Source organism: Idiotropiscis lumnitzeri, chromosome 17, assembly GCF_059441095.1.
Source record: "Idiotropiscis lumnitzeri isolate Australia: NSW breed Sydney's pygmy pipehorse chromosome 17, RoL_Ilum_1.0, whole genome shotgun sequence".
Classification (NCBI taxonomy): domain Eukaryota; kingdom Metazoa; phylum Chordata; class Actinopteri; order Syngnathiformes; family Syngnathidae; genus Idiotropiscis; species Idiotropiscis lumnitzeri.
In genome coordinates this window covers 6,719,611-6,737,948 of record NC_142407.1, presented here as the reverse complement: position 1 = coordinate 6,737,948, position 18,338 = coordinate 6,719,611, and the positions used below count along the sequence as shown (strand labels likewise).

Here is an 18,338-nt window from a genome sequence, read left to right as displayed (position 1 = left end):
TTTTAAAGCAGTTTCACTTTTATTTCGTCAATGGAAATGGCTTTTCAATTTTAGTTATTAAAAAAAAAATATTAATTTACAAAGACTACAACACCCATAAAAAAAAAAACATGCATTATCTTGTAGTCGTTGTTTATATGTAACCTGTGATTAGCTGACGATGTTTATGGTTACAGTCATATAGAATGATCGATGAAAAGCATCTCTTTGGCTATAAAGCCTTAGTTTAACGAGTCTCTTGAGCACACATTTGACCTCTCTCCGTTTATTCAAGACAAACATCCAGCGGCAGCTTTGTGCGTTTCAGCTGTGTGAAGGACAGAAAATTTGACTGTGAAGCTAGAAAATTAACATGGAGCAGAAAAAGAGAGCGAGAGGAATTGGCAAACATGTTTAGCACTTCAGGGGGGAAAAATACATTTATCAGGGGCTGTACAGATATAATATTCTGAGATATGGTACAGTACATGCTGTACACACTTAACACACTTGTGTGAATATCGTGGCTACTTCTCGCAATCTTTTAACCTGCAAACATAGAAGAAACACACTTCCTGTTTGTTTGCCTTTTTCCCCATTCACACCACACTCACAAATCATTGGGAGTAAATCTGATCTCTGATTGGACATAATAGTGTAACATATCCCTTTACACAATGTTAGTGTTTCGTGGCCATGTATGCTAGGATGAATTATAACTAGGTTTCTCTTATGACATGGACTTTTAATAAATAGAGCGACAAAGAGAAAGAGACATGAGACGGAAGCGGAGTGAGTTCTGCCCCTCCCTCCTTCCGGGTAACAGGAAGTGACCTACTGGCATGCCAGCCAATCGCAGGAGGATCCAGAGTGTTTTGCCCACCAATACGATCACTTTGGCGAGGAGGCCCGTGAGTGTGATCGATGGCGGCGGCGGCGGCTCGCCACAGTCCACTCACAAGAGCATGGTGACAGGCTTCTCCAGGAACTTGCGGAACTCAGCGAGCCACTGGGCGCCCACTGCACCGTCCACCACCCGGTGGTCGCAGCTTAGCGTCACAGACATCATGCTGGCCACATCGAAACTTTAAAACAAAACGTACACCTTTAGAGCACAATACGGGCTTCAAATATACATTTCATAAATATCAGATGTTAATACATAAAAAAAAAGCCTTAAAGCAGTTTTCCCCCAAGCATTAACCTGCATCAACTTTCACAGAAATATTAGAAATATTTTTTTCCTCAATGAAAAAAAATGTGTATGAATATGAAAACCTATTTACATTGTTTTGACAGTTCAACACTGCAAATAAATTAATACAACCGCATTGCACTTAAAATTTAAATACAACTGAAATGTACTTAGACTTTATATTGTCTGGATTAAGAACTAGTTTAAATCAATTTAACTCCATGCAGTTTTAATTTTAATTCCATGTTTTTTTAAGTGCACCACTAGAGGGCGCTTGTGCACATAGCACTGAGAAACAAATCAATTATTTCTCCCAACCTCAGCTTGCAGCATATCCATAAATCTAAGATCCACACATGCAGCATTTCCGGCAAGCCACAACTGATAAATATCGAATTTGTTTAACTTTGCCTTCTTTTAAACAGCTTGAAAGATTATCAGGGGGTCCTTTGGCACAAATTTCGCCCCTGCAACAGGTCCGAGACCCCAAAAAGTTTGCGAACCCCAGTGCTATTACACGTGTCAATGTGTTCTATATGTGTAATATAGAGAGGACCAAATTCATCTTAACGCATACCCTCTCTCGTTCTCGGCGGGCATGAGGCGCTTTTCCGAGCCTCCCACAGCGAGGATGCAAGACTGCGGCGGGTTGATGATAGCTGAGAAGTTCTTGATGCCAAACATTCCCAAATTGGAGATGGTGAATGTGCCTCCCTGGTGGTAGTGGTTGTGGGTGGGAGGGTTATTGACGTATAATGTCCAACTCTTCTTCCATAATTTTCACTAGTAGACTAGTACCTGGAACTCATGCGGCTGCAGTTTGCCGTCCCGTGCTTTGGCGGCGAGGGCCGACACGTCTGCGCAGATGGCGGCGAGTCCTTTGGCGTGTGCGTTGAAAACAATGGGCGTGATGAGACCGTTGGCCGTGCTTACTGCCACACTCACGTCCACCACATGGTTCCTAAAAGAAGGAAAACACGCCCATAAGCATGACAAACTTATGTTGAAAAGTACGTTTTATTTATATAGCATCCGGACTCACAAAGTGGTTCAAAGACAAAAAATGCAAGACAGAGTGTCACAAAAAGAATTTGAAAAGCAGGAAATGTTCCTTGGGAAATGTTTTTTTTTTAAACATTTTTAAAAAGTTATCAGGAGTCCTGTAATATTTGTTGTATTACGGAAATTGAGAAGATTTTTGAATTGGTTAATGATGTATATATTTTTTAAATTATGTATTCATATTTGAAACAACAACAACAACTTAATTTATTGTTTAGCCATTGAAATGAACAATTTTAGATATAGACACTTAACATTTGCTTACTTAAATAAACTGAAAAAAATAATGATAAACAATAAATGACACCTTTTGAGTTTTCTTTCCCGCGACCCTAGTGAGGAAAAGCGGTACAGATGATGGATGGATGAGTTTTCTTTCATGATAGCGTGCTACACAAACACATTTCAAGCACTAAAGAAAATACAAACATTTTTCTTTTATTAAAAGCTAATTGTGGAGATATAAAAGTAAGTATATACATACATACAGTATACAGTGAACCCTCGCTACTTCGCGCTTCACCTTTCGCGGCTTCAGTGCTTCGCGGGTCTAAAAAATATTCGGGGGCATTGTAGTTTCGCCGAGCGGCACGAGGGGGCGCTGGAGCGGTTAGACGGCCGGCGTGCGCCGAAGAGGAGAGTGGACGAAGAAGAGTGTGGACGAAGAAGAGCACGTTCCCCCGGGCACGATTTGGGGCGACGTTTCGCGCGGTTCGGACCGTACCAGAGCTCCGGAGGAGGCCGGCCGGCGTGCGTGGCAGTTAAGCCGAAGAGGAACAACTTCCGCCCGGGCATGAGCGGAGCGCGAGGCTGTCAGTTATGAATGAATAAATGAATAAATAAATAAATGAAGAATGCCACCTTTCATTTCACAGGGCACACTGGACGGCGTACCAGCAGGTAAAAGACGAAGTAATTAAATAAATACAAAAAGAAGTAATTGAATAAATACAAAAATAATGGCTGGGGAATAAAAAAATAATAAGTTTTAATAATAATTTGTTTTGTTTTTTTTGTTATAACATGAATTTCACTCTCTCTCTCTCTTCCCGTATATATATATATATATATATATATATATATATATATATATATATATATATATATATATATATATATATATAAATATATAAATATAAATATATATATAAATATATATATATTTTTTTTTTTTAAGCATTTTTGAAGGTGCGCCGCTACTTCGCACTTTTTTTTTTAAGCATTTTTGAAGGCGCGCCGCTACTTCGCGGATTTTCAGTTTTCGCGGGTGGTCTCTGTCCCCATTAACCGCGATAACCGAGGGTTCACTGTATATAAAATTCAGTACCAAATGTTTCTGACAAACACGCATAGTGGCATAAAAGTGGATCTTTTTAGGTTTGTCCATGCAAATGTAGTTTTCTAGTTTGTTATTTCATCACCTTTTTTAAATAATTGGCCGAAGTCACATTTATATTTTTTTACTTTAAACACCTCTAATCTCGTTGCACACTTGAGTACAATGACAATAAAGGGATTTCTGTCTACCACTGAAATTAAAAGAACAATAAATATAAGTATTTGGTTCAGTTTTTTGTGCTTTGCAAAAATAATATGCATCTTTTGTTTTTTCAGTTTTTTTGTTGTTTTAAAGAACGTTTTAAAGCTTCTCATCTAAGAACACCCATATTGACCTAAACCTTTATGCAGAAACTGAAGCGGTTAAGTCAAACCTAGTTGAATTTATTTAGTGTTTGTCAGAGTTTAAATAGAAGATGGCCACGTTAGAGCAGAGTGTACTTTCTCTTGTAAGATCTCATTACATTAAAAACAAACGTACGACAAGTGTGTTACTAATAATGTTTCATGCAAACAATGTTGAAGCTACTCACTGGCGGATGACAGTATCCATCCAGGAGGAGTTGCACTCGGGCACCTTGAGGCAGGCCAGCGCACTGGCTTTGATGAGAAAGTCATTCACACTGAGCTTGATACTTTTGGCTTTCACCTCCTGTCCAGCACAGGTCACATTATTTGAGGTGATCTCCTCATTCATTCTTTACTTCATTAATCATCAATCATCAAGTACCTCATTAAGCACTTTCCTAAGCTCCAGCACTTGGTCCATGTTGACATCTACAGAGAGGTAATAGTGAGGGATGGTTTGCTTTGACTGCATCAACCTCTGAGCGATGACCTGCAGAGGAGAAAAACGACAACAAAGCAAATCAGATTGTGCCAAAGTGTTGATGTGCATGAAGACAAAGATGCAAGAACCCCCTGGCCACGTCTCAAGTGCAGCATCTGTCCCAGTAAGTCAGGTGTGTTTGCTCTCACCTTGCGGATATTGCTGATAGGGATGTCTGTGAAAGTCCCGGCCGGTGCGGCAGGAACTGCCGCAGGTGCAGCAACAGCTGGAGCTGCGGCCGGAGCCGGGGCTGCCTGCCAAAAGGAAACACTTTGAGTTACAACAAAATTCTAATTCAGAATGATGACCAATAGGTATGTAGAAAAATTGAAAGTATTAATATATATTGGCAAGTTACCTTCAATCTGACGTCCACTTTACATCAGTGTGTGTTGTAGGTTCATATTAATTTCATAATACTATAGCAAGGCTGTATGCATGGAGTTGCTGATTCATGATAGTACAGACAACGCGCATTGTGTTGCACAATGATCCAGAGAAATAAAGTTTGACTGATTGTAACTTACTGGTGCAACCTTCGCTGGAACAAAACTGTCAATGTCTTTCCTGGTAATGCGCCCATCAGGACCAGAACCTGTGAAAGAAGCGTATATATTATCAGTTTCCGTGAAGGCCGGTCCCTTTATTGAAAGTCAACCCACCGGTGATCTGCGCCAGGTCAAAGCCTTTTTCTGCAGCGAGTTTCTTTGCTAGCGGGCTGGCGAACACGCGCCCCTTTCTGGGTGCTGCAGCTGCGGGGGTGAAGGAGGGTGCTGCGGTGGGCGCAGGGGCCTGGGTTGGTGGCGCAGCGACAGATGCTGCTGCCTGCATGAAGAAAGCACTCGGTTACAACAAGACAACAAGTATTTCTACAGTCGTGCCTTGGCTTTCCAATGCCCAAATAAGTCTTGAGATCATTTGGGTAAGCGGTCTTGATACTGGGCAATGGTTTGAGTTGCAAGTAAAAATTTTATTTGGAATTCAACTTCTGCCAGTAGATGGCAGCAGCGAACTTCATAACATTCAGCTGCCATTTAATTGTAATTTGGGGTCCCTTAACACTTACGACAAAAAAAATAAGAATAACCGGCAGAACATTTCACTGTTTTACAATACTTTGTCCTTTAGTATTTGCTTGAGTATGATTACAACAGAGAGCCTATTATTTTTGGGAGGGGAGGGGCGAGAGACAATGTTTGTCTTATTATGAAATGGGTTAATGTGCACAAAATGTTGAGTATGTAAAATACAGTGGAAAAAATAAATACATAAAAAATAAAGGCAATTTTCCTGTTACAACAAAAAATAAAAATTGGTCAATTTTAAAAGAGCAAACAAATGGGCCCCAGAAAAAATGTGAAAACAAGTACAAAAGACCTTCACCACTTCCCAGCATGCTTTGCAATGCTCTTTGTAAATAAGTATATAGTTGTTGCCCTTTATTTGCTTTGTTGTGAGTCTGCCTGTGATATCTTTAATGTTGAAATACAAAGGACAATCTCGGATGATCGAAGAAAATGGTTATCTAAGCTTGACTGTTGGAGAAAGTGAAAAGTCAGCGTGTAGAGTGACTGGGCAAGAATTGTGGTCAACAGCAGCTCTTGAATGAATGTACAGCCTGTTATCAATCGGGGGAATCACGCGAATGAAGAACCTCAGCGACTGCAATCCTTTGGCTACATACAAGGGTGTTATATTTTACTTTTTGATTTAGATTTTATTTTATCTTGGGAATACTGTACATTTTCATCCAGTACAATACTGTACAGTTGTATTTTTCTACGAAAAAACATTTTTGGGCACAACTGATTTGAGTCACGAACATGATCAAGGCAAGACTTCACCTAAGTCAAGCTAGCATTGCATTTGTGTGTGAGTCTTACTGGTGCTGGAGCAGGAGGGGGTGATGAAATCTCTGCAATGCCTGTTTCCACATAGTCCTTGAAGGCAGCAATGTCGCTCTCCTTCTCGACAATGATGCAAAGCGGCATTCCTAGCGGGACATCACGTGTCCCCTCTGGCACCATAATTTTGGCCAAATATCCCTCCTCCTGCACCTCGAAACCTCAACGTGACAAAGGGGACACAATAAGGACAGGTTGGATGGAAACAACAATTTCCCCACTGTTGTGTTCAAGGACATTCGGGTTTACCTATGGTTGCCTTGTCCGTCTCGATCTCTGCCAACAAATCTCCCTCACTGAGCTTCTCACCAACTTTCTTCTCCCAGCGCTGCACCGTGCCCATCGTCATTGTGGGAGAGAGGGCGGGAAGTGTGATCTGCAACACACCCACACACACAAAAGGAGTTCATTCGCTTATTTCACAACTATATTACCATTTACCAATTATGTCCATTGAGAAAAGTATATTTTCTAATTGATTACGGCTGCTTCAGTGTCAAAAGCTGAAAGGCAAGTAGAGCTGCGCAGAGTTTTGTTGAATGCACAGGTTAGCTAATCTAATTGCATGTTTAACATAAGTTTCCATAAAAAAATAAGGAGGGAAAAAAATCCATTTTATAGAGAGGGAAAAAAACATTTATATTTCACAGTCAAATTTCTATTTCGATAAATCACCAAGTGCTTGTCTAGGCGTGTACTTATACCCACACATAATTCCTCTGTGACGTTAATGCAATGGAGAAGATGGGTATTGTGTTTGGCAATGTGGTCACAGACCACATATACAATGTGTCACATATGAAGTGCTGCCTCCACAAGCGAAAATTACCCTACTTTAATCGTCTTAATTTAAAACTTAGCACTACACTTGAGATGCATCTTGAACTAAAGTGTAATACTCTGTCACTGTCTAAATACTTCTGAACCTTGAATTTGTATCCTGCTGCTCACCAACTACATTTAGAGACACTTTAAGAGGCCCACCTTCAAGTGGGTTGGGTAGGAGCTGCCTGGAGCAGCAGGTGGTGCACTTGCAGCTGCGGCTGCAGAAGGCGGAGGAGGAGGAGAAGCTGCGGCGGCTGATGAAGAAGTGGAAGTAAGCGAGTCCAATGTAACGTCCTTAAATGCTGGGATGAGGTCCGGACTGCAAGGCGAAAAATAGAAAGTAGTGTTAAGATTACTTTTTTTTTTTAGTATGACTGTTCTGTTTACCTGTCAACTGTGATGCAAATTACAGAGCCAATGTCCACATCTCTGGTCCCTTCAGGAACAAGGATTTTGGCGAGATAGCACTCTTCCAGCATTTCAAATCCAACTGTGGCCTTGTCTGTCTCCACCTATAAAAAAAGACTACATTATCAATTTCTTTCTACACTTTCATACAAACAGATCACACAATGGCCAAACCTCTGCTATGAGGTCTCCTTCGTTGATTTTGTCTCCCTCCTTCTTTTCCCAGCGAGCAATGGTTCCAGTCTGCATGGTGGGTGATAGTGCAGGCAGTTCCACCTGTTTAACATTGACAAAAAGCACATCACTGAAAGCGCTGAAGAAGCTCATTGTAAGGAAGGCTTTATTGTCAAAGGCAAAACTATACTATCTATTGTAGTCAACACACAGGTTGTCAAAAAAAGTGATCACGATAATTTCTTTGTCTGTACATGATGTTACGCAGGTCAAACATAGCACATGTTCCAAGATAGATAACTCAGAAGTGTCACAAAGTGACACATGGCATTAAGATGCAACTACAACATAAGTAACAGGAAGTCTGGACATATGGGCAGTCTAGGATATTGCATTAAGATTATGTGAGTTATGCAAATCACATTAACGTTTTCATCACAAATGTTAGAATTCAACAGAAGAGATTGTTTGGTACTATTACAATGACTAAAATCTTGTTGAAAATATAATTTCTTGTGGGCCCAGACTTTTGGAACAACTTGTACAGTAGAGTTAGAATTAAATAAAACAGCTAAAGTGGCCCCTCAAAGTGTAACACGGCAAAGGAGTGTCAATGTTCAGATAATATTCTAGGTCAAGTAAGTTAGTATTGCAACATTCAAAGTTTTCATGAGACTGAGTGCAGTTCAATAATATGTTGCACACAAAAACTATTAGTCTGAAATGTATTTTTTGTAACTTTGTTCATCCAATTATGCCAGTGACATTTTGTGAGGCAGAACAATTAAATACTCTACCACCACACATCATTATTATTTCAGTTTTTACTTTTAGTGACATGATATTTTATTAACATGATTACGTAATTCAAAATATGTAACTTGGTTCAATAAAGGTTGGGAAAGAAAGTTAGCCAGCATGCCATAGTAGCTATTTCCAGCTACTTCTTAAATGACATAGACTTTAAACGCACTTTTAAGAAGAAAATTCACAGAAGGTATTATCAAATCTTTGCAATGGCACAATACACAATGATTTGCAGGCCACATGTTAAGTTGAAGACGTGTAATGTAATAAACTACGTGGTAAATTTCATCTCTTGACTCTGCGCAACAGACGGAGGTCATGCTAAGAGAAGTGGGCGCTATAGCAACCGGAAACCCGGTAACGGTACCTTCTGGTGCGGCGGCAGGCTGTAGAAACGCTCGCTCCGACTGCTAACAGTCAGCTGGGGACACCGAAGCAGCGCTCCCCTGTGACTGAAGCCCGCGGTCGAGCATACAGCCCGGGAGCCGGCTACGCGGTGTAGCCGCCTCACACAGCCGGTTCCGGATAAGCAACGGGAGCTGATGGCAGAGGTGGCAGGCCCAGCTGGGAGGGCACGGGGACGAGGGAGCCGGGCGGACGGCCTGAGCCGCAAAATTAGACGAAGCATGTCGGAGCAGTTAAATAATTATACGAAGCTATGGTTAATATAATTACTTTACACGTGCATGGGGGGAAATAAAAACTCTAATAAGCGTTCCGGTGCCACTCCTCACTTTGTAATGACCTCCCTCTGTCCAAAACACCACTTTCCGGCTCGCCACACGCACTGCCGTGTCTCGGCTCAAAGTGTCGTAAAACAGTTGAGACGCAAAGTCAACACCATTGAAATCCCTAAGTAGCTAAGAGTTAATAAACAAATAAATTTATGAACAATCCATGTAAATCGGGCAAATATGTCATACATTCCCCAAATTCCACACGTTTTACACAAAAATTCCCGTTTTTTAAATATACAAAAAATGTACTTTCCCCTTCAAAATTTAATACAAAGTTTTATAAAATATGCATGGATGGTATAATACTGAATTATGTACATTTGTACATAATGTGCTACACTATGATCACACGCATTTAGACCAGAAAATCACACAGCACACTATCATCCACAAATGCACTAAAAAGTGGGACCCAAATTATGTACTTTCTGCCATCTAGTGGAAAAACAGTTAATTGCTGTGCCTGTCAGACATCAAAGGTGTATGAATCTTTACATTATCTCGTTTAAACAAATGATTTTCAGACAAATTAAGTGATATTGGTTAACATTTCATGGCACACAAATGTGCCACAGCACATTGGCTGGTTATTATAGTACATTACTAAAGACCAAACTCAATAAAACAATTATATTTTTATACGTCAAGTTTTATTCTTCAATACACATTGAAAAAAAACAATTTACTCAATTGTAAACAGCAAGTCATCAGATGTTGAAATTAAAAAAAATATTCAAACTGTACATTTTGCAGACTGTTATTGCATTCAGATGGGTACATTAGATTGCTGCATATTTCAATTGGCTTGTTAGAAAAGGAAACACAATTGCAAAGGGTAAGCATGGGTGCAACTAAAAGAGGCCTGCCCTCATCCTAACATGGAAGCTGAGCACATACATACACACTCACACAATAAATAAAGGTATAGCTCCACAGTTAGGTCATAAATGCTTTCAATGTCTAATTCATAGCACAGCATCATAATTAACGAGCAGAAACATTCCCAGCCTATACAAACAATGCATTCGAATCTGACAAAAAAATGGGGGGAAATATGCATATGAGTTACAACATGTATTCAACAGCTTAACAAGCACAGTAGCGAACCACTTGGAAAAACATATATATTAAGATGGCATTAAGATAACGAGGTGCCACTTCCATTAAAATTTCCCATTAACTATGACGGTTGATAATACTGAAGACTTAAAATGACATCCATGTTGCAGGGTAAAGGACAAAATGCATTTAAACTAGCCATAGTTGCTTGAAAGATGACAGTGCTGAACAGACTGAAGGGGATTCCAAACACTTCTAACTACCAGTAACAGGAGGACATTATAAAATGTTAGGTTTGTGAGTATTTCTGAGACACTGTAGTTAAGGCCTGGCAATAACAAGCACATGGTAGCAAGGCACTGAGTTCTATGACATGATCAACAGTTACACAGTGAGACCAACATAAAAGCCCAAATCTCGTCTTGTGTTTCTAAAAAGTTGAATCTCAAATTGTCTTGATAAAGGTTCCAGTTTCATGGTTGTCTACACCTAAGAAAGTCTAAAAATGTAAAAGGAAATCACAGTAAAGAAAAAGGTGAGAATATTGGGATGTGGATGTTGTTACCTTGCTTCACCATGGTCTTCCTCCACCCAGGCCACAATTTTGCCTTCCCAGCCAGGCACGATGGCTCCATCTAAGAAAACCTGTCCTCATACACACAGATGTGGATATATATGATATACCCATACCTATGAACACCCCTGGATTTCACTTACAACATTCTAAAAAGTTTTCCATTTTTATGCTCTTGACCCCCACCGCAGTCGTCCCTTACCTCCTCTTTCACAGTACCAAATTCGGGGTCCAAGGCCTTAAAGTGGTATCTGTAGTTCCCATCTTGATCTACAGCTGCCTTCACATCCTTGAGCGTCACCTCACCCAACCTGTAAAAATATCCCCCATCATAACAATCACATTAAAAAATGTCAACCTTGGGCATTTTCATCTAAACAAATATGCTGACATCAAAGTCAAACCACCTTTTGGGTATGTTGATCATAGAGGGTGTGGGCGATCTTCCGGTGAAGTACAGGATCTTGGTAGAGGATGTGGAGGTGTTATTGGACTGACAAACCTCTGCAATGAACAATAAGAAACATAGTGAAGACTAAGAATGTATGGTATACATGCCTGTGTTTCACAGAGCAGGACTACTTGACTTACTTGGCCAAGAGTCACAGTCACTGTTCTGGACCTTGCGTCGAGGAGATTTCCCTCTAACCTGCAATGTGAGGATACATGGTGACGAAAAACAAGCACAACAATGACACTCTCGCGGTGGAATTTACTTTAAAAAAAATCTTATTAGAAGCGTTCATAGAATTCAAAAGTAGCTTATCTTTTGATCAGGTCAACCCCTCTTAAATACACCCAAAAACACACCATCGTACCCGGTGTGTATGTACGGCATGCAGTCTGTCGATAAGGGAAACAATGCCCTGCTCAAGGGTATCTAGTGTGTGGTGCTGCGGGTCATGGGCTCTGAAGTCGTTTCTCAAACTTCGAAGTGCATCTCTTAGCAGCTGAACCTCCTCTGCCTGCAAAAAAAGCACAACCACGCACCCACACTCATTTTATTCACCAAAAGCAACATTAAACACAAGCTACTAAGATTCAATGCAAGAGCACATGCACATAATAGGATGTGTACTATTCACTGAATGGAGATCCAGTGTCTGCTAAAACTCAGTGAATTGCGTGATTTTTTTTTTTATGGTAGGTCGGGGGAGCTCACTTAACATCACGCATTAGCATCGGGAGAACAACATTCCATATAGGAAGGTCAGAGCTAAGCTTTCAGGGAGGTAAAATAATAGCAAAATGCCTTCTAGCGGTCATCCCAGAACAACAGAAAGTGGCACCGCAAAATGCAAAACGGAGGCAAATGCACTTACGTTTGATATGGAGGAAGTGGGATTTCCAGAGTAGTGGTAGCCATTGTTTTCAGTGCATGGGGAAATCTGAGAAAATTAAGTATGTCAAATCCATGTCTGATGTGACGAATTTAGTAGTGATGCGATTAAAATCACTATTACCTGTTGTAGATCTCTATTAATTACTTCCTGCCTAATGCTGTTTTTCTCTTTTTGCAGCTCACTCTGTCAGAAAAAAACCTTAAATACAACCCAGAAATGGGGCCAAAAGGCAGCTTACTGAGCGTGACAGCTGTACCTGTTGCTTCTGACTTTCTTCAAGTTTTTGTTTGAGCTGTTGCAGAAGTCTGTCCTTCTGCCCAACTTCCTTCTTCAGTAAAGAGGAAGAAAAGGAGGAAACGTTAGTAAGGTAAAGCCAACTCAAACCAAATTCACTGCACAAGTATCTAAAGCCTGAAGCTAGCTAGAAATATTCAGGGAATAAAGAGATGCTTTTATGCAATGCCACCAAACAAAGCATGTTGGACAAGAGAAGGTGTTGAGTTACAGTACTGTGCACCTTGCAGTCACTCCAGAGTCGGTTACATTCCTCTAGCTTCCACTGTAGCTCCGTCTAGGGGAAATAATATCCTTTACTTACAATCAAAACAAACTGAACACAGTGATTGATTGATTACGTTCTACCAAAATGTATTTCTTACCTTTTGATTGTTAAGTTCATCCTTTGCCATGCTGGCTCGGAGCAGCTCTTGTTTCAGCTGAAGGATGGATGCCTCCTGAGTGCACAGACGCTGCTGCTGGGCCTCCTGGAATTTTCACCACATCAACAAAGAATCTTCATTTTACCCAATCCATTGTTAACAATGTGACACATCATGCACTGACAACGTTCAAGTTATATAACTGTACTGCGTTGTGTGAATTATGCATGCTTCTCGCCTTGATTCCTTGGAGGTTTCTCATTTCCTGCTTACAGCTCAACAGCTCCCTCTAAACCGGTGAGTTAAAAATGAATTAGTCTGACATAGCAAGAAATAGCTTGTTGGATTTAATCATGTGTCTAATATTTTGATTGGAAAGAAAAAAAAACACACCTTCAGCTCCCGAGACTCCTCCATACTCTGATCCAAACGGCTGCGGATGACTACCTGGAAAGAGGGTGAGAATAACGGCGGAGTGTGAGAATGCACAGAAACTGACACCTATATCACCATCCAGCGCACACACAGCTACATTGTCTCACACACACACACACACACACACACAAACAAACACACGCACACACTGTGAGTCAAGAGAAAGATATGCGATCCATGTGGAGCACAAAGAGCTCGGGTCGGAAGAAAAAGAGTCGGATCTATTAGAAAAGATAAAGTTTGAAGGAGTAAAAACTAAGATGAAATGAAGTAGAATAAAAGGTGAGTACCAGCTGATGCTCGGGATGACCGTCATCCAAACTGAAAGACAGATCTTGCTCATCCTCCGGCAGAGAGCCTTGCAGCAACAGGGCCTTAGGAACGCAAAAGACATCCTTTGAGATCAATAGTTAGGGAAATGATTACTATTCAACATGAGTGATTGTCAAAGTATGGTATGAGCACCACTAGTAGTAATACTTTTGCATATATATGTTTTTTTATTATTATTTTTTTTTTCCTTCGGTTTTACTTGGTGTAAAAGTTCAAAAGCCACCGTTCATGATTATAGTATGGCTTCTACCACTCCCTGAGGAGAAGCTGTACCTTTTTCTTATTTTTAGATGGAAACTACTTGGAATTCTCCAAGTTGCATCCAGCTGCATCAAAAGGTTTGTTTTCAGTGAGGCTTTGTCCCTCCCAAACAGGTAATTAATTGGAATGCAGCGCCAATCTGAACAGCGACCTCTATTGAGGAAATATTGAAACACAAATAAAATATCCGAGCATGACACAATTTACAGGGAGAGGTTTCAGCAAAAAGAAGACTGTTCAAGTAGGCTGTGGTCTTCTCTCAACTCAAGGTTTAGAAACTTTTTCAAAAGTATCCTTGAGCCTTATGAGTATGTGAAAGTGGAGTTACATACCCATGAAATACAGAAAATGTCATTGAACATTGTGCGACTGGGTGAATGTTGACTTTGAGAATTTAAGATATAAGAGAGGGTACATCAGGCAAACCTTGCTGTTAACATATAAACCTTCAAACAGGCAAGACACAAATTGCCTACCTGCAAAGCCGACACCATTTTACGCGTCTCCTCAACCTCCTTCTCCAAAGTTACACTGATGGAATCCTCCCAGGTTGTTTCCGCTACTTTAACAGATGACTCGACTTTGGACGCATATAGATACACAGCACTTAAGAATGACGCACAAATCAGAGATCGCATCTTGACTCCAAGATGTAACGCTGACCTCTGTTCTCTAATTGTGAGCAGTCTTCTTCCTGGCGGTCAGCTTGAGCGCTGGGTGGAAATCTGGGAGCTGGTAAAGGACTCACTGAGCTGAGACTCGAACAAAAAAAAAAAGGCAAAAGACAGAGCGTGCAAGTGAAAAACCAGAAAAAAACTTAGAACAACTAACAGGTTGCTAAACATATTAACAGTATTTGTAATAAAACACACTAATGGCATCTAGTCTTACCATTTAATCTGTGTTCCCCCCATCTGACTGAGCTGCGTTGTTTCACCCGGCTCATGCTAATTTATCATCTTCCACACTCTTAACACGCACAAATACGCACACGCCTTCTGCGTCTTGCTAGTCACATGCTACCATGGCAACCAGCACAGCAAAGCGTATCTCCTAATGAATGCGCACACAATAACATAACTAGCATAACTTCTAGTATTGCAGCACAGGTCGATGCCATCAAAAAAATTGCAGCTGGTTGTATAAAATAAAAAGTAAAAGGAATGTTAAAAACGCCTCTCAATATGATGCAGTGCCAGACTAAAAGAGGACTGGGCATGTGACTGACAAGGATAAAGGCTGATTATTTTGTCCTTTTCTCTCTATCATCTGCCTTTGAACAGGCACGTGGACACCATGTTACTAACCGATCATAATGACCCATCGGGCATGACACTCGTACAAATAAATGGGAGACTGTAGTCTACTGTTCTTAGTGTGGAGAAGGTGTTAAAGACGGCAAATAATAGACATTACACCGCATTAACTGCAGGCAAGAGTTGGTACATTCTGACCCTGATGTTAAAATAGCAACAAGTTTTTTGACTATCTAAATATAAACATTTTACTAATGTACTACTACTCTAATTTTGCATGCAACATTGAAAAGATAGAAAAGATGTCTCTTGCTAATGTTTCTTAAATTTGAATTTCAACATTATCTGAGCGCCTTGAGAGTATTTTCTGTTAGTAGAGATTTTGAATTACCTGTTGGTCTGCGCATTGTCCTGCTCATCTGGGGTTCCTCTTTCATACTGTTTCACCAGTGTACGAACACACACGCTCTTGTCCACATCTGACCTCCAGCAACTGAAAGGTGAGCGGAATTGTCATGTTTTATAGCAGGAGATACAATGACAGCCACATCTTTAGGTACACCTGGACAATCAAATGAGACCTGATAAGAGGTACAACAAGAAGGCTCAGTTTGATTGACAGTCACCCACACGTATGTATCATTGTGGTTGAGGCTTGCATTGGACAGCTTCACTGGATCATACTGAGAGGTGTTTTTAGTATTCAAAAGTAAAGTTGAGTAATTATAGCAGTTCAAAAAGAGTTTCAGTGTGTCAATACAGTTGAATTTACAAAATCAAGCATAATTCCTTTTGTGACTGGTTGACTTCTAAGAAGTTCTACTTTCAAGACAACCTCTCCGTAGGAAACAATGTTAAATGATGACACGGTATTGAACCTAGATCGTCCAAATTACAAGGCAGACATGTAAACCACTATTGCGCTTTGTACTAAAGCAATAAATCCAAGGGATTAGAATATGAAAAGTCTCCAGTTTGCCTTTGGCGGTAACACTTCAGCTTTTTAGACATAACTGCGCCCACCGTACCTGCGAATGCGTGACGCACTTGCAGGCAGTGAGGCGTCATATCGTGCTGATGCGAGAGTAGCAGCAGCACTTTGTGCAAGTGCCACAGTGGACAGAGGGTTGTGGCAGGGTGAGCCTGTAGTTGAGCCCCTCCCACTTCCTGAGCCAACCCTGTGATTGGCTGAGGGCTTGAAGTGAGCAGCCAGGGCCAGAATAATCCTCATCACAGATTTCAAATTACCTTCAACAATGTCTGCACAAAAAAACATAGTATGAATGAAAATATGTACAGTGTTTGTAGAAGATTTAACTTGAATACAAATCATTCTAATTCAAGTGAAAACTATTCTTTTGAAAATGTGTGCGATACCTCATACCTTTTGCTGAGATGTGAGGCATGCGTATATGTCTCGAGGAGATGAACTGCAGCACTTGCTCCACATTCTTCCAGCTTTCTTCTTTGCTTTGAGGAGCCATGCAAACACCCTCAAGCACTTCCCCAGCTGCCACAAAGATCATGTAAGAAATAGCAGAATAATACAAATGTTGACAGTGGGACATCTATTTGCAAGTGGAGAGTCGTCCCCTAGTGGTCATTTGGAAAAAAAACGTCAAAGGTTTACTCTATGCACTTGGTCATCATCCTATGATTTTAATTTAACATCAATATTCCCAAATTAAGTGAGAACTGTTGAAATTGTTTTCTTATAATATATTGACAACAACAACTAAAAAAAGACACATTTAAACTATCACCTAATCCCCACCACCTGATGTAGACTAAGTAATAAAGGTTGAGTAGTCTATCTTTGCCAGTGATAGGTTACATCATTTTACAGGCCAATTCAGTGTGAACAGTATGTGCATGAATAGATTGTGCAGGAGTGCATTTATTTACCAACTATCTCTATAAGCTGTACAAGAACCACCCCATCCTGCAGATCCCTCCTGAGGTCAGTGATGGGCTTCAGTCCAGGTTTCCTCTTGAGCTGAGCGTTCACCCAGGAGATGTAGGTGGCCAGTTGTTGCTGTAATCAACAGAGACAACAAAACACACACGCACATAACATGGTTTATTTAATGTCAAACATATAAAAAACATGTTCCTAATGGAACAAGGCAGAAAAGACTACCAAAGCAAACGGCCTCCTTTGTTTATCATGCCGGGACAAAGGGGGTGGGGGCGGGGTCAGCCATCTGTAGCACAACACCAAATCATTTTTATTATTTAATTTTAAAACTAGTAATATAGAATATTTTCCAGGGGTACAGTTGAGTTACAAGACTCTTTACGTATATTTGAGGGGCAAGGTTCCATTTTTTTTACGAGTCCCATCCAATCACGTGACCACAGTTGTCCGGGATACACAACCCACCCATTAAAAACATATTAGAACAATTGATTTTACTAATACATTGTGCATTTTTTTTACATTTGTGGTGGTTAACTTAACTCTTGACAAAGAGTGACGTATGTTTATGTACAAAACGGACTCGTTTAAAAAAACAAGTTAACGTATCTCACCTTTCGAAGAAAAATGTTCGTATATTCACATCATTTAAGTTTGATTCTGTCAAACCGACAGAATTACTCATGTAATTGTGGCTTGATCGAGCTAACACCCCCACCAAACAGGAATCGAACTACCGTTACCTCGTTAAAGCCTCCATGCAGCACCTCATCAAGCAAACTTCCCCGAGAAAGTGAGGCGATCATCTTTTCACTCGTAAACCTCGTAAACCCATTGAAGCCAGCTAAAGAGCCGGCTAGCTACTTAACACTAGAATATCATGATTACGGACGAGCCGTAACAACAGGCTAACTAAACAGTGCGGTTAGCGGTAGCCCTCCAAATGTCAAACATCGTTTGATGGACTGGAGGAGGAAACGAACGAAATTAGTCAAGTTAGGCAACGACGTCAAATCGAGGAACCCACCCAACTTTTGAGTCCACTTCCTGCTTTAAAAATAAAAGCAAGCAACGAGCACTTCCGGAAAGTCGTCAATTAGAATTAGCTACGGTAACGCAGAGTAGTAATACATTTTGTACTCAAATGGCCAAGTGTACTTTTTAAAAGGGATGATGCTAAAAAAAGAAGTTAAAATATATATGCACAAAATTGTAATAAAATCTATATAAAATTGTGTTTTA

The 18,338-nt window shown here is 40.5% G+C and overlaps 2 protein-coding genes across 2 annotated transcripts; both read right to left on the bottom strand.

Annotated features, from left to right (window-relative positions):
• Positions 1-377: 377 nt before the first annotated feature.
• dlat (dihydrolipoamide S-acetyltransferase (E2 component of pyruvate dehydrogenase complex)) lies at positions 378-9,332 on the bottom strand. The gene is made up of 14 exons (XM_088279489.1): positions 8,889-9,332; positions 7,715-7,816; positions 7,520-7,644; positions 7,292-7,451; positions 6,557-6,683; positions 6,287-6,468; positions 5,066-5,228; positions 4,931-4,998; positions 4,553-4,657; positions 4,305-4,412; positions 4,108-4,226; positions 1,973-2,135; positions 1,752-1,888; positions 378-1,064 (listed from the first exon to the last, which is right to left on the bottom strand). Exons 1-14 carry the CDS (start codon positions 9,147-9,149, stop codon positions 935-937), a joined length of 1,950 nt encoding a protein of 649 aa, XP_088135615.1. The 5' UTR covers positions 9,150-9,332; the 3' UTR covers positions 378-934.
• Positions 9,333-10,878: 1,546 nt separating this feature from the next.
• On the bottom strand, positions 10,879-18,101 carry LOC148319879 (dixin-like). The gene is made up of 20 exons (XM_088280233.1): positions 17,840-18,101; positions 17,084-17,213; positions 16,563-16,688; positions 16,207-16,438; positions 15,570-15,671; positions 14,586-14,680; positions 14,399-14,502; positions 13,619-13,702; positions 13,287-13,340; positions 13,132-13,182; positions 12,894-12,998; positions 12,752-12,805; positions 12,458-12,562; positions 12,355-12,417; positions 12,214-12,279; positions 11,710-11,856; positions 11,483-11,540; positions 11,299-11,395; positions 11,094-11,202; positions 10,879-10,962 (listed from the first exon to the last, which is right to left on the bottom strand). The coding sequence occupies exons 1-20, from the start codon at positions 17,900-17,902 to the stop codon at positions 10,879-10,881; spliced, it is 1,929 nt and encodes a 642-aa protein (XP_088136359.1). The 5' UTR covers positions 17,903-18,101.
• Positions 18,102-18,338: the final 237 nt, after the last annotated feature.